This window comes from Cylas formicarius, unplaced genomic scaffold (assembly GCF_029955315.1).
Source record: "Cylas formicarius isolate icCylForm1 unplaced genomic scaffold, icCylForm1.1 PGA_scaffold_4__25_contigs__length_36172078, whole genome shotgun sequence".
Taxonomy (NCBI): Eukaryota; Metazoa; Arthropoda; class Insecta; order Coleoptera; family Brentidae; genus Cylas; species Cylas formicarius.
In genome coordinates, this window is record NW_026844334.1 from 25,230,241 (window position 1) to 25,243,606 (window position 13,366).

A 13,366-nucleotide genomic window follows, 5' to 3' on the forward strand; every position below is an offset into this window, starting at 1 on the left:
GAAGAGATTTTTTTAAAAATTCATACAAAGAAAAACTGGTGTAAGTAGAGCAAAAAGTTACACACGAAAATTTTGTAAAGACATTTATTTACTCAAAAAATGAATGGATTTGTGGATATAATATTTCGTGAACTTATTAATTTTTCGACTTAATTAGATACATCCCCCTAAGTGAACACCCAAAAACTTCTTCGATATTTAAGAGCACTTCGAAATAATCTGTTAGAGTTACAGTTTTGGTTGAAGTAAGTTGTTTTGCAAGAATTGCAGAACACCTTAAAAAAATTCCCGCGAACCGCCACTGCGCACAAACATGTTTGAGATATTGGTTAAAGAACTTAGCTTTGTTTTTTATTGTGCTGTCTAACAACAATTAAGGATGACTGTGTATTTTATTCTAATTAAAGGCTAGAGAGTTTTTGTTACACTCCTAATATAAAAAATTAATCCAAGATTCAACGCAGTGAGTGTCGAAATCACAATTTGACAACTACCAGTACGCATTTGTTTTCTGTATCATGGCTGCGTCGTCCAAAGTTTACCTGGTTAAAGTGATAAAAGTTTCCTATTTCAAATAGGACTCAAACCTAAACAGCAACTATATGTACTATATTTCTCGAAAGTTAATTTCAAGTTATATTATTAAGTTAATATTATTTTTAAACTCTAAACAACTAAACTCTGCGCAGAAAAGTTGAAAAGTTTTAAAATGTTTTCAAATTACAAATAATACCAAATTGAAGCGATTTTTTAAAAATGCACATTTTTTGAAAATCACTAACAGATATTCCTAAAAGTGTTCAATTTGACCCACCCTCTACAGATTTTTCCCAGATTCAGTAACAAGATTTAAGAATTATTTTCACATTGAAATACTTTTTTTTTTCTATGAACATGTATCCGCAAACGTTTTGGAGTAGTTTTACAGTGTTTTATGTTTCAAGACTTTCCATTTTCCACCGTTAGGTTAAAGAAATTAAAGCAAAAACAACAAATACATTTATTACTTAATACACAAATTACTAGTGAAAAAAAAAACAAATAATCAAAATGAAAATAGCAGCCACATATCATTACTTTTTACTTAGCGAAGACTAAAAAAAAAGATTTCCATTTTTTTGTCGATAATTGTGACCGATGCAAAAATTCATTTTGTATTTTAGAATCCATCGCGCTCTCTAAAAAATATCTCCCCGTAATGTAATCCCTAAAATGTAATGTATACTTTAATTTTCTTCTATATAAATGAGTAAAATGTGCCCCTAAGATCTTGATATCCCATTTTGTCCCATTATTGTACAAAATAATTTATAGAAACAATTGCTTCTCTATGGTGGGCGCGACGTTTCAATATCCAGTTGATATTTATCGTTGCCAAAATTACCGAGTTATTTATGTATGATCCTGGCAAATGTCATTTACTGGACTTCGTAAAATATAAATCAACTATTCAAAAGTATTGAAGGTAGAGTTAAGTTTATCAAAACAAACAAAAATGTTTAATTTTCTATAAATTAAAATCAACGCATTTCTTTAAAAGAAAAATTATAGGTTTGTCTTAGCTGAGAGAAAAAGAATTTTTAAATTTGTTTCGGCTGCGTATAATTTTGCCGGCCTAAAATGAATTTTTAAGATGAGCGAAAATGCTGCTGAAGGCTAGAAAGGAAAGAAAAATTTGAATTTATTCTTGTCCGGATGGTGGATGGCCCTGTAGCACCATAAATTCTGTAATATTTTTTTGATTCTTGTATCTGGGGTTGTAAACTGTAATTTACCATTTCACTTATTATTTAATTGCATTTAAATCGAACTCACAAATTAAAACTATTTATGAAACAATGTTAAGCAATTACTTATTTTTAGAAAATTGTTAGTCGATGTATTAATCTCATCTAAAACTTGCCCCTCTCTAAATCCAAGTGTCCTGAAAAAAAATTATACTTATTTTTTCATCCACGTATGTCCACACGTCTCTTCATACATAAGAAAAAGGACACTGCACAATTGAAATATACCATATGCTATGAATTTGCAAATTGCTTCTGAATGTTGAAGGTGCTTCGTTATTACTTCGCAAATCTCGCAAATAAATATGCTGAGAGAAGGGATTGTATATTAGTATAAGATAATCTACGAATGACTTTTGCAGGTTCAAACCAATCTTTACACTCTGCAGAGTTGTCTGACTTCGATGATGGGCAGGGAAATAACTATAGAGCAGCTGCGCCAGGATGTTGGGCTCATGATTGAGAAGATCACTCATGTGACGCTCATGTTTCGTCAAATTAAACTCACAATGGAGGAGTATGTGTGCCTTAAAATTATCATTATGCTGAACCAAGGTAAACATTGTTCCGAAATTTTATATCGGTTTTGCAATTCATCATTTCAAATTAATCGCTTTTGCAATATTTTCCCTTCATTTTATAGGTTCTTAGTTGATATTTTGGTCACTTCTAATTATTTTACCGGTGAAACGTGTCGCAAATAAAATAATTTTCAATTTGATTTTCAGCAAAACCTGCAAGTAGTACGAGTAGTAGCGAATTGGAAGCGATTCATGAGAGGTACATGACTTGCCTTCGTGTGTATACTCAACACATGTATCCCCAACAATCCACACGTTTTCAAGACTTATTAGTTAGATTGCCGGAGGTAATTTATCAAAGATTCATAAAAAAAAACAGCCAAACCATTTTTTTGTTTAGAGTATAACAGTCTCCTTTGTCGTCCTTTGGAACTACCTTGGTTCTATTTGGAACTACTGATTCTAATTTCTCCAGATTGTAGATATTAAAAATTTAAAGCTTAAGGAAAGATCTCCACAGCACCATACGAAATATTTTTTTCAGTAGGGTAATATTTCGGTACTTTTGCTAAATATGACGGTATTTCATAAAACCTAACCCCATTACGTTAAATTTGCCTTTTCGAACGTAAAACACGTTCCTTGGATGAGTTTTTTCATTATTATAATAAATGTAAATAATAATAATTTTTGATATGGAAAGAAGTTTTTGAGGTAACAAAGTTTTAGTGATATTGGTAGTTGACAGTAAGAAAATTATTACCAGTACATTGAATTATCATTTAAAAAACCGACGAAATTTTCTAAAAACAAATAAAATTCGATAATTATTTTAAATATTTGTCGCCCTCATCTCGAAAATTAAGCAGTAACCTGAAATATATATAATTTTTGTTGCGCTGCTATCATAAACTGACACGACTTGTTTAAGATACTTGTAAAAAAAAAGATAATAAATTAATAAATAGAGTAACCATAATGTCAAAATATTTTTAAAAAAATCATATTTTTGATATTTGATTATGACCTAGACCAGACAAAAGGATGGTTTGAATATTTCTAATTTTGCAGCGCGTATAGCATGCTAATCATCTCTTTTATTTCGCAGATTCAGTGTGCCGCATCTCTGTTATTAGAAAGTAAAATGTTCTACGTTCCTTTTTTACTAAATTCGACGATTCAAAGGTAGTAGGAAGTCGGTGTAGAGAATTAGGTAAATATTTTGAAGCGATTTTATGAATTATATATGTATTTAAAAAAAATCTTTAAAAATGTATATAATAGAAAAGCGTATACATATTTTCCCGACGGCCAGCGGGAGAAAAATCTATTACGAAAATGCAATGTTTTATTTGTTAAATCGATATTCGTTTTTTAAATATCATGTTATAAATGTATAAATTAATTGAAGAGAATAAGTTGAGGTTCGTACTAAACTCCTGATCGTGATATAAGAATACCAGACCGGTATGTCTTAGTAATAAAGTCGATGTACATTTAAGTTTGTGGTCGCAGAAGAAAATTTCGTTGATAAAGTTAAGTGCTAGTCAAAAAAAAACATATTTCGTGCAATACGTATTAGGTATTTTCCCTCTAGTTCTTATAATGTTCCGTTATAGGCTCGCCTTTTACTTTTGTAATTTGTAACTAACCAAGTTAGTTAAGCTGTCAGTGACATATGGCGTATGGTTTAATTTAACAGTGTGAATTAGGCACGTTAGTACTGCTGAAAGTAGATGAGCATCGATTAGGGACCACAACGAGTCACACAAATTTGGTATTTTCAATTTCAATCCGGAACTCTGCACCATTAAATTCAAATGTACTCTTATCACTGAGACCTGAATTTTGAAATTTCCCAAACAAATCGCTAAACGAAGCGGTTTATTTTAAACTGACAGACGTGTTATTTGGAAGAAAATATATGTTATATATTCTTTAAGCTAGGACGTCGGTCACGTAGCCAATAGGTGCCCAGTTTACTCGGCTTAGCTTTGCCGAAATTAATTTTACTGATTTTCGTAAGTTGGTTTATCAGTTCTTCAGATTTATTATTTCCCAAAAGTATTGTTTTCGGTTTGATGTTACTTTTTAATACAACTTGTGCAAGATTCGCAGTATCTATATTCAATTTTTTATCCAGAGCAATGAAAGTACAAAGACTTGCTCGTAAAATGAATTAGAAAATCGTTCCAGATCTAGATAAAACGAGATTATCCACTATAACAGTTTAGTTTTGGTATTTTGCTCAAAGTAAACTGGGCAAAAAAAACAATTATGGAAGTTCCATATTCTCAACACGAAAATATTTTGCGGGGTATCCGCTACATAAGTCTGAGTAAGTTGCCTTGTGTATGTAAGAAAAAGGAGTGCAATTTGACTTTGAACGACTTCCAATAACTTTGGGCTTCATGGTTTTTGACGACTGCTATTTATATTTAAGATTAATTAGGTTATTCACACTTACTATTTGTTTAATTAGGAATTTCATACGTACCATTTCTATTAAACATTAGATGTTATCACAACCACTTTGTGAAGAGGGAAGTAGAATCGTTTGTGTTAAAAAAAATACTTACCCTTTTAAAGGAAATAAAAATTCATTTTAGGAACCATCAAAAATCAAAGATATTTTTATTTTATTTTTTAATGGATCCATAGACGAACATACGTATTTCAGTTACATTTCATCATCGTTCGCATAAATTATTATAATCTACACGCAATCATCAAGTCCAATGTAAAAAAAATCTGTCACTGCCGGTAATAAAACACTGCCAATGTTGTTTTGATAGCAATTAATAAAAAATACTGCCGATCAAATCAGGTACTTTAATCGAAACGGTAAGACTGCCACATCATTTCATCAAAAAATTAGCAAAACATTCCTGATACCTGTATTAACAACAAAGTAAAAGTCAAATTGTAACCCATCCTATCTTACATTTTAGAATTATATATATATTTACATGAAGCGGTATAAAATATAAATGTAACGCCTATAGCGAAAAAAAAATTGTACCAAACCATATGGACAGCAAAATAGTCGTGTTTGTGTTTGATCGTTTATTAATCAGCGAAGTTACCTGTTGTGGGTGTCGCTATGCAGACTCAGTGGACCCAGTTTTCTATTAGATCACGTTTCTGTTTTTATAAGTAAATTTTTGAAATCGTACATTACATAAATATTCCATTATTTCTTATGCCCTGTTATACACTAACGACTTTAATTCTTTTTATTTATTTCAGCTCAAAAACGTTCCTCAGATCGGGCATAGCGACACCTTTTAGTTATAATATGACGCTACATTAAACCATAATCCGGGCGTATAACGTGTAAATATACTGCCAGTTCTGTATACAAAATATAAAAACCATTAGTTTGTAATTAATTCGATTAAAATATATCTACATACGTCACATTATGGCTTTCTGTACAGTTGTATGTATATATTAATTTATTTAGTTTTCAAGAGTCCATATATAAATATATTTCACGTATGACTGCCAATTTTGTACGTTAAAGTTACCAGTGCAACCAAGTATGTGTACAAAACATGGTTCCTTGAATGAGTTAAAGCAAAACTTTTGTTCCCCACATTGTAAAGTTTTTTTTGTTTCATATTTATTTCCAAACAATCTATAGTCATATATTTTTGGTACATAGAAAGGGAGAGAAAATTTAACCTACTGTATATTTCGAAGAAAGCACGAACGAACGAAGGGCCGCTCTTATCCAGTTTAATGAAGCTAACCGCAACAAGACTTTTTCTTTAAAAAGTAATACCACAACCAAAATACAATAATGACATCTGAAAGAATAGTTGCAAGCTACATAATATACAGAGTAAGTGGAGAAAGTGTATTTTACAAATATGCGCAGGTTTCTATTATGATGTGGAGTTTTAGTTAGTTTTGGTGTGTTGCTAAAAATTAGATTGTTTTCGTAATTATATATCTTTCTAAACAAGAATAATTTTTTGTAATAACACTGGCTAAGCTTCCATTCCATATTCTCAACAAAAAAGTATTTTGCGGGATATCCGCTACAAAAGTCTGTGTATATAAGAAAATAGAGCGTAATTTGACTTCGAATGGCTTCCAATAATTTTGGACTTCACAGATTTTGACGACTGCTATCTATATTCAAGATTAATTAGGTAATTCATACTTACTATTTCTTTAATTACGAAATTCATACTTACCAGTTATATTGAGTACTATATGTTACCATTTGGGAAGGGGGGGGGGGGGGTTCAATAATTTCTATTGAAAAATGTATTTACCATTTTTCAAATTTTTTAGAAAATAAAAAATCAGTTTAGAAACTTTCAAAAATCTAAAATTATATATTTTGTAATAGACCACTAGTTTTTTTACGATTGTGTCATTTTTATATCACCTTATCACCTGATTGACTGAAACAATATTTTCGTTGCACACTTAAATATTTAACAATTTATATTGCTGAATTTAGAATCAAACAACTATAAAAAGAAATGTTTGATTAGGTTATTTGTTCGACTATATTAGAAAATTGTAGATTATCAACAACTTTGTTGTAAGCCATTTAAACACTGTGATTTTTGTGTGGGCTCTTGAGACAAGCTGGCATATTGTATTGTGAGTTGTAGTAGTTTAACGCAATAAATATCTATTTTTTTTAATATAAATTTTTGAAAGTTAGAATTGAAAAACAAAACAGTTCCCAATGAGTATTTCCATCTCGTGCGATATAAAAATTGGAGTAATCGCATTTGAAATAGTAAGAAATCTATTTAAAAAAATTGTTTCCTTCGAAATATACATCCCCACCGAAAAAAAAAAAACGCGTAAAACCATTTACATAAGATAGCTGTACTTATCACTTTTGCAAAGGCAACAGAGTATTTTTTAGTTTGTTCGAGGTACTCGATGTGATTTTGTTTTTAATATAATTATATAAATATACATATTTTTTTCTTGTAAAGTTCTGTTCCTTTTGCAAACTAAATGATTAATTGATGTATTTATTATGCATCGTCTTGAGTTACCGTTATCCTTTTTAAGTTTATATGAGCTTGTTTATTAGAAAATAAAGCCGAATAAAGTACCGTTTAAAATTATTTCCCCCTTCCACTAATTCACAATTCAACTCTGTTCGAAAAAAATCCATACTTCCAATCAATATTTTATTTAAATATACCTATCACAGTAATAGAAAACACATAATAAATCAATATCACTTAATTATTTAATCCTAATTTTATGTCATCTCGATTTGATATGCTAAACAAATTATTGCTTTGTAATACACCATCAAAAGTATTAAAATTACCAATGAATACATTGTGATTCTTGCAGCTACAACTTTTCATCAATAACGAAAATTTAGCGATGAATCGCGATGTATCCAGTTTGTCTAAATTAAGAGAAAATCTATATAAGTAAAACGACACGAATATATTTGAAAGTCTGTAAATATAGCATGCACGACTAGGGATAAAATCGATATATAAAATTTGAAAATATATTGAGCCAATATTTGATTGAAAAATTGATCACGTATTGTTTTTAATAAAGGTCACTTTCTAAAATATTTACATGAGCAATTAGTGGAAATAGTCTATTCAGAGATTCTGCTATTCAACAACTTACAGGACAGCGAAATTTTTGTAAAAACATCAAACATTACGGCAAGGTCTTGCAGTAGAATCACTCCAATGAAGTTATTAAGTAAATGGAACTGAACTTTTGCGCTCAAAGAGTCAATAAAACTATTTACTAAAATATTCTTCTTAGTATCAATACTGGAAGTACCATAAGCAGTTGTTGATTGCATGATACTGTTCGGTATATCGCGACTCTATTGCATTACCATTTATAACAGAATTTATATACAAAAGTAATTTCTTACCTCTAAATATTGACCACAACACCCAAGTTTATATAAAAGTTTAACTTTATATAATATTTGTCTCTCACAATCAATTTAAGACATAATCCGACAAATATACATATACCGTAAAAAATTAATATTAAAGCTTTTCAAGGAATTTAAAAAATAAATTTATGGAATCAAAAAAATATTTTCATATAATTTTGTATAAATGATTGGCACAATTCGTTCTGGTAAATGAGCATTTTTGCTATCCCGGCAGGTTCTCTATTTTAGAGAAACTATTCACAACCCCTCCACAAGAAAAATATATTATAGGAAAGAAAGCAACTCAGGTACACATTCGATCACACACAAACTCACAAAATATTGCACCAAACTCACATATCACACATACCAAAGCAATCAAGAGTCCATGTGGCCATTATGTTTGTTCTCTTTGAGAATGTCGCTCGAGCCAAATGGACTTGGCATTCTTTGATAGTGTGGTTTCAGAGAACTCACAGGCCTTGTATAATCCAGATGATCATATTCCAGTTCTAAATCAAACAAACAATTTAATTAACGTTACACCCACACTACGAATATAAAAGCAAAATGCGGAATTAAATTTACATGAAATAAAAATTTCTTACCAATTTCTTTTGCATCTTTTTGTTTAATTTCATCGTACACATGATCCAATTTCTCGATGCTGTGATAAACGTTGGGATTTGTTGCGTCTGCTTCTTTATTTTTAAGAGTTCTCAATTCGTCAAGGTTTGACCCATATGACCCTGTATTTGAAAATTTATATACATATATATATATATATATATATATATATATATATATATATATATATATATATATATATATATATATATATATATATATATATATATATATATATATATATATATATATATATATATATATATATATATATATATATATATATATATATATATATATATATATATATAATAAATATTAAATTCGTTTTCCTATATATTAAAAAAAAAATAAAAAAGTTTTTAGCTATCACAATTATAAATTTCATTTAAGAAAATATTTTTATTATTTAATTATATATCGATTTTTTATTTTGAAGGATTCCAATTTCACACTTAGTTCATACTGCTAATAAGAAATAATTATTAAAAAAAAACAATAAATGCCAATGCCACAAAAATGTGCTAATTGAATTGAAATACTCAGAAAACAGCATAAAGCTATGATCCCCTGATGTTCACCATAACAAATACATATACGTAATTAACAGATAACACGACGATTTTCTCAACAAAGATCTGCTTAATAATATTGGAGTGTAATATTACATCCAGCCTGGAGCAGAAATAATACAATTGGTGACGGGGAGCCAAATGATTCAGTTTTCCAGAATCAAAAATATTTGAAACAATCTACCAAAGATTGATCAAAACATTCTATAGATGATTTGAAGAGAATGAGTTGTATTTTCCACCATATGGTCCAAGCTTATTTTCAAATTCAAATTTTCCATTTAGACATGGCAACTGATCGAAAAAATCATGTCGCTCCAATAACTTACAAATAAACATATAAAAATAACAATTAAGTAGAGCACGCTTGAGATCAGTTGCACGATTTTACTTTATGCTTCTACATTACTAGTGTAAATCTATAGCAAAAAGGTTTACGAACGAAGGAAAATGAAAAATAGAAGTCATGAATGGTGAAGATTATTTTTATTAATTACTTTAAATTGACTGCCGTCTACACAACTAAGCATAGTTCAACAACTTTTTAGGGTCACCATTCACAGGAATGACAAATGCCAAATGCTATAAATTTTTTGTCACCCAGCTGTCTCTTTGTTTAAACTTGGACCCAGAATTATTTGTAAGCGTATCATTTCTTAAAACGAAAAAAAAAATTGGATGACTGATGAAAAAAGAAGAAAATATAAAAACAGAGATAAAGGAAAATATAACAAGATTAATAGAAGAATTAAACGTGAAATGAAAAAGGCCAAACAGGATTGGGTGAAGAAACAACAAATTATTGGGCAGAGTACGTCGCAGAGTTATTTCAGGATGATAGTATCAATAGTATATACAACAAACGAAGACGAACAACGCGAAGTCTTAAAGATACTAACCTCTAAAGCCAAACACGCCCTTAAAAATTGTAAAAACAAAAACTGCAGGTAGAGATAAGATACAAATTCAACTTCTAAAATCACTTAACAATGAAAATACAATCACACTCAGCAACATACTTAACAATATATATACATCAAAAAACATTCCACCAGAATGATTAACATCAACACTCCTACCTCTACTTAAAACGAACAATCTGAAATCAGGAAACACCTTAAAAGTAATATCCGGAAAATGCGAAGAACAATTAGATCATTCACAATTTGGCTTCAGAGGAGGTATGGAAACCAGAGAAATCTTATTCGCAATGACAGTTCTCCAAAAAAGTCGCGAATACAATAAAACTGTTTACATATGCTTTATAGACTATCAAAAAGCATTTGGTAGAGTCTAGCATACGAAACTCATAGATGAACTGAAGAACATTCAACTTGATGACAATGATATAGCACTCATGAGAAAGATATACTGGAACCGAACAGCCACTGTGAAAATAAACGAAACGGAAACAAACGGCGTGCGTGCCTATCCAGCGAGGTGTTAGGCAAGGGTGTCTACTTTCACCTGCACTCCTCAATTTATATTCACAGATAATATTTCATCGGGCCCTTTGGGAAAGAGAAGGTGCTACGATAGGAGGTGCAAGAGTTAATAATATATAATTCGCGGACGATAGAGCAATCATGGCTGAATCCCTGGAAGACCTACCATTACTGGTGAACAAGGTCAATAACGAAAGCATTAAAATGGGACTTAAAATTAATACTGTAAAAACTAAATTCATGACTGTCTCGAAAAACTCGGTCAATCAAGGTCACCTAATGATAGAAGGAAAACTCGTAGAGCGCGAAGATAAATATAAATATCTAGGAACTTATATAACTTCAGAGCTAGACCAAGATCACGAAATAAGAATCAGAATCGAAATTGTGGGGCAGTCTTTCTTAGATTTAAAACAATATTCAGCGACAAAAATCTATGCCTTAAACTAAGACTAAAGTTTATTGAGTGCTACATAGGCTCTCAAAGGCACAGAACATCAAGAAACTAGAGTCTTTTTAAATGTGGGTGTATTGCAGAAACCTTAAAAATACTTTGGACTACTAGAATTACTAATGAGGAAGTGTTAAGAAGAACAGGACAAGAAAGAAAATTGATTATGATCAAACAGAGAAAAAGAGCTTATCTGGCAAAGAAACTTCAGAGACTCGACTCAGATGAGAGGAGGAGAGCTGTTTCACGTTGTAAAAGACAAAGACACATTTAGAAAAGTGCTCGCCAACCTCAGTTAGGAGAGAGCACTGGAAGATCATTTCTTAGCTTGGCGTGTACATTCACATTTTCTACTAACCTTTAGACAAATCATCATCGTCCGTTGAGCAACATGCCATACCCAACCTCGCTCTCTCCAAATTTGTGTTGGGTTTATGCAAATTATTGATAATCATGTTTGAATTGTTCAGCAGCGTTTCATTATCTCGTTTCCCGCCTCCCTGATAGGAATACACCGGATTATCAAAATGATTACGATCTGAAACAAAGCAAAGAAAATGTAAGTCGAGCCGACACGATCCTGTTGACCAATTACCTGAAGAGAAACCCATCGGATCGGCAATATATTGAACGTGAGCGATTTCCGTTTTCAGATTTAGCACCCGCCGTTTGTAGTAGAAAATAACTAACACGACAACCGCACAGAATATTATAGACACTATAATAACGGCCACTATAACGCCATAGTTTGACCCGTCTTCTCTTGTTTCAAGCCTTAGAAGATTCGACTCGTCGCAATCATTGCCGGTGAAACCATGTTTGCAAATACACCCGTCGGCGGGGTGACAAATGTAGTTGTCATTTTTACACTCGCAGGGTGTCATGCAGTGATCCCCAAAATAACCCTCAGGGCAAACTAAAACGGAACGTTTAACATGAGGGTTCAAACGGACTATAATGACTCGCTTACTTCTGTACACTGGCTCCCGGTCCATCCCGGTTTGCATCTACAAACACCGTCGTTTCTCCTGCATTCTCCGCCGTTCAAACATTTGCAGTGCTGGCTGCAATTAATTCCGAATCTCCCTGGTTCGCATGGTATTGAGCAATTCTTTCAACCCAGCCAGGTAAACATTGACAAGCACCTAATATGAATACCATTGAAAATTACAATTAGTTACGCATAGAAAAACTTAAGACATACCAGTAACATGGTGACAGTCTCCGCCGTTTTTACATGAACACTTTTCCAGACAATTCTTTCCATAGCTACCAATCGGACATGGATGCTCACAAGTAATGCCCATAAACCCAGATGGGCAAATGAAGTCCCCTGTGATGTGATCACAGGTTTTATTCCCTAGGGAAGTTATAAAATTTAAATTGGAAAAAATAAAACGCCCATTCAATGTTACCTAAAGGCACCTCGGGACATTTTTGCCTACAACCGATTCCATAATAACCTGGATTACAAGGACTGCTGCAGTCATCCCCCTGCCAGCCCCTGTCACAGTAACAGACTCCAGTCTCGGGATTACAGGAGCTATTGTTCCGGCAGTTGCAGTTCTGTTCGCAACTTGTGCCGAATTTTCCAGAAGGGCACTTAGTCGTCTCGCACATTGTTCCTAACAATTGAGTTATTTAAAGTGACCCATTTAAATTGCCAATTTTTCAAAAAATATATACAGAGTTCTCACAATTTTTCTTATCAAATTTTAAGTTGCCAGATCTACTGTAGAATATTCTATTCCCATATATATATATATATATATATATATATATATATATATATATATATATATATATATATATATATATATATATATATATATATATATATATATATATATATATATATATATATATATATATATATATATATATATATATATATATATATATATATATATATATATATATATATATATATATATATATATATATATATATATATATATATATATATATATATATATATATATATATATATATATATATATATATATATATATATATATATATATATATATATATATATATATATATATATATATATAT

General features: G+C 30.9%; 2 protein-coding genes across 5 annotated transcripts in view; one reads left to right on the forward strand and one right to left on the reverse strand.

The window, feature by feature from the left end:
- Positions 1-7,316, forward strand: part of LOC132701386 (hormone receptor 4) — a 91,203-nt gene extending 83,887 nt beyond the window's left edge. For all 4 annotated transcript variants that reach the window (XM_060669250.1, XM_060669251.1, XM_060669249.1 and 1 more), the window contains 4 exons: positions 2,150-2,342; positions 2,516-2,655; positions 3,417-3,521; positions 5,558-7,316. In XM_060669250.1, the coding sequence (XP_060525233.1) occupies positions 2,150-2,342; positions 2,516-2,655; positions 3,417-3,497 (414 nt within the window). In that variant the 3' untranslated portion in view covers positions 3,498-3,521; positions 5,558-7,316. The remainder of the gene's footprint in view (positions 1-2,149; positions 2,343-2,515; positions 2,656-3,416; positions 3,522-5,557) is intronic.
- Positions 7,317-7,548: 232 nt separating this feature from the next.
- Positions 7,549-13,366, reverse strand: part of LOC132701388 (protein draper-like) — a 35,414-nt gene continuing 29,596 nt past the window's right edge. Inside the window, 8 exon segments of the mRNA XM_060669254.1 lie at positions 7,549-8,725; positions 8,822-8,962; positions 11,667-11,846; positions 11,904-12,224; positions 12,275-12,424; positions 12,427-12,453; positions 12,513-12,668; positions 12,724-12,933. Coding sequence (XP_060525237.1) covers positions 8,592-8,725; positions 8,822-8,962; positions 11,667-11,846; positions 11,904-12,224; positions 12,275-12,424; positions 12,427-12,453; positions 12,513-12,668; positions 12,724-12,933 — 1,319 coding nt within the window. The 3' untranslated portion in view covers positions 7,549-8,591.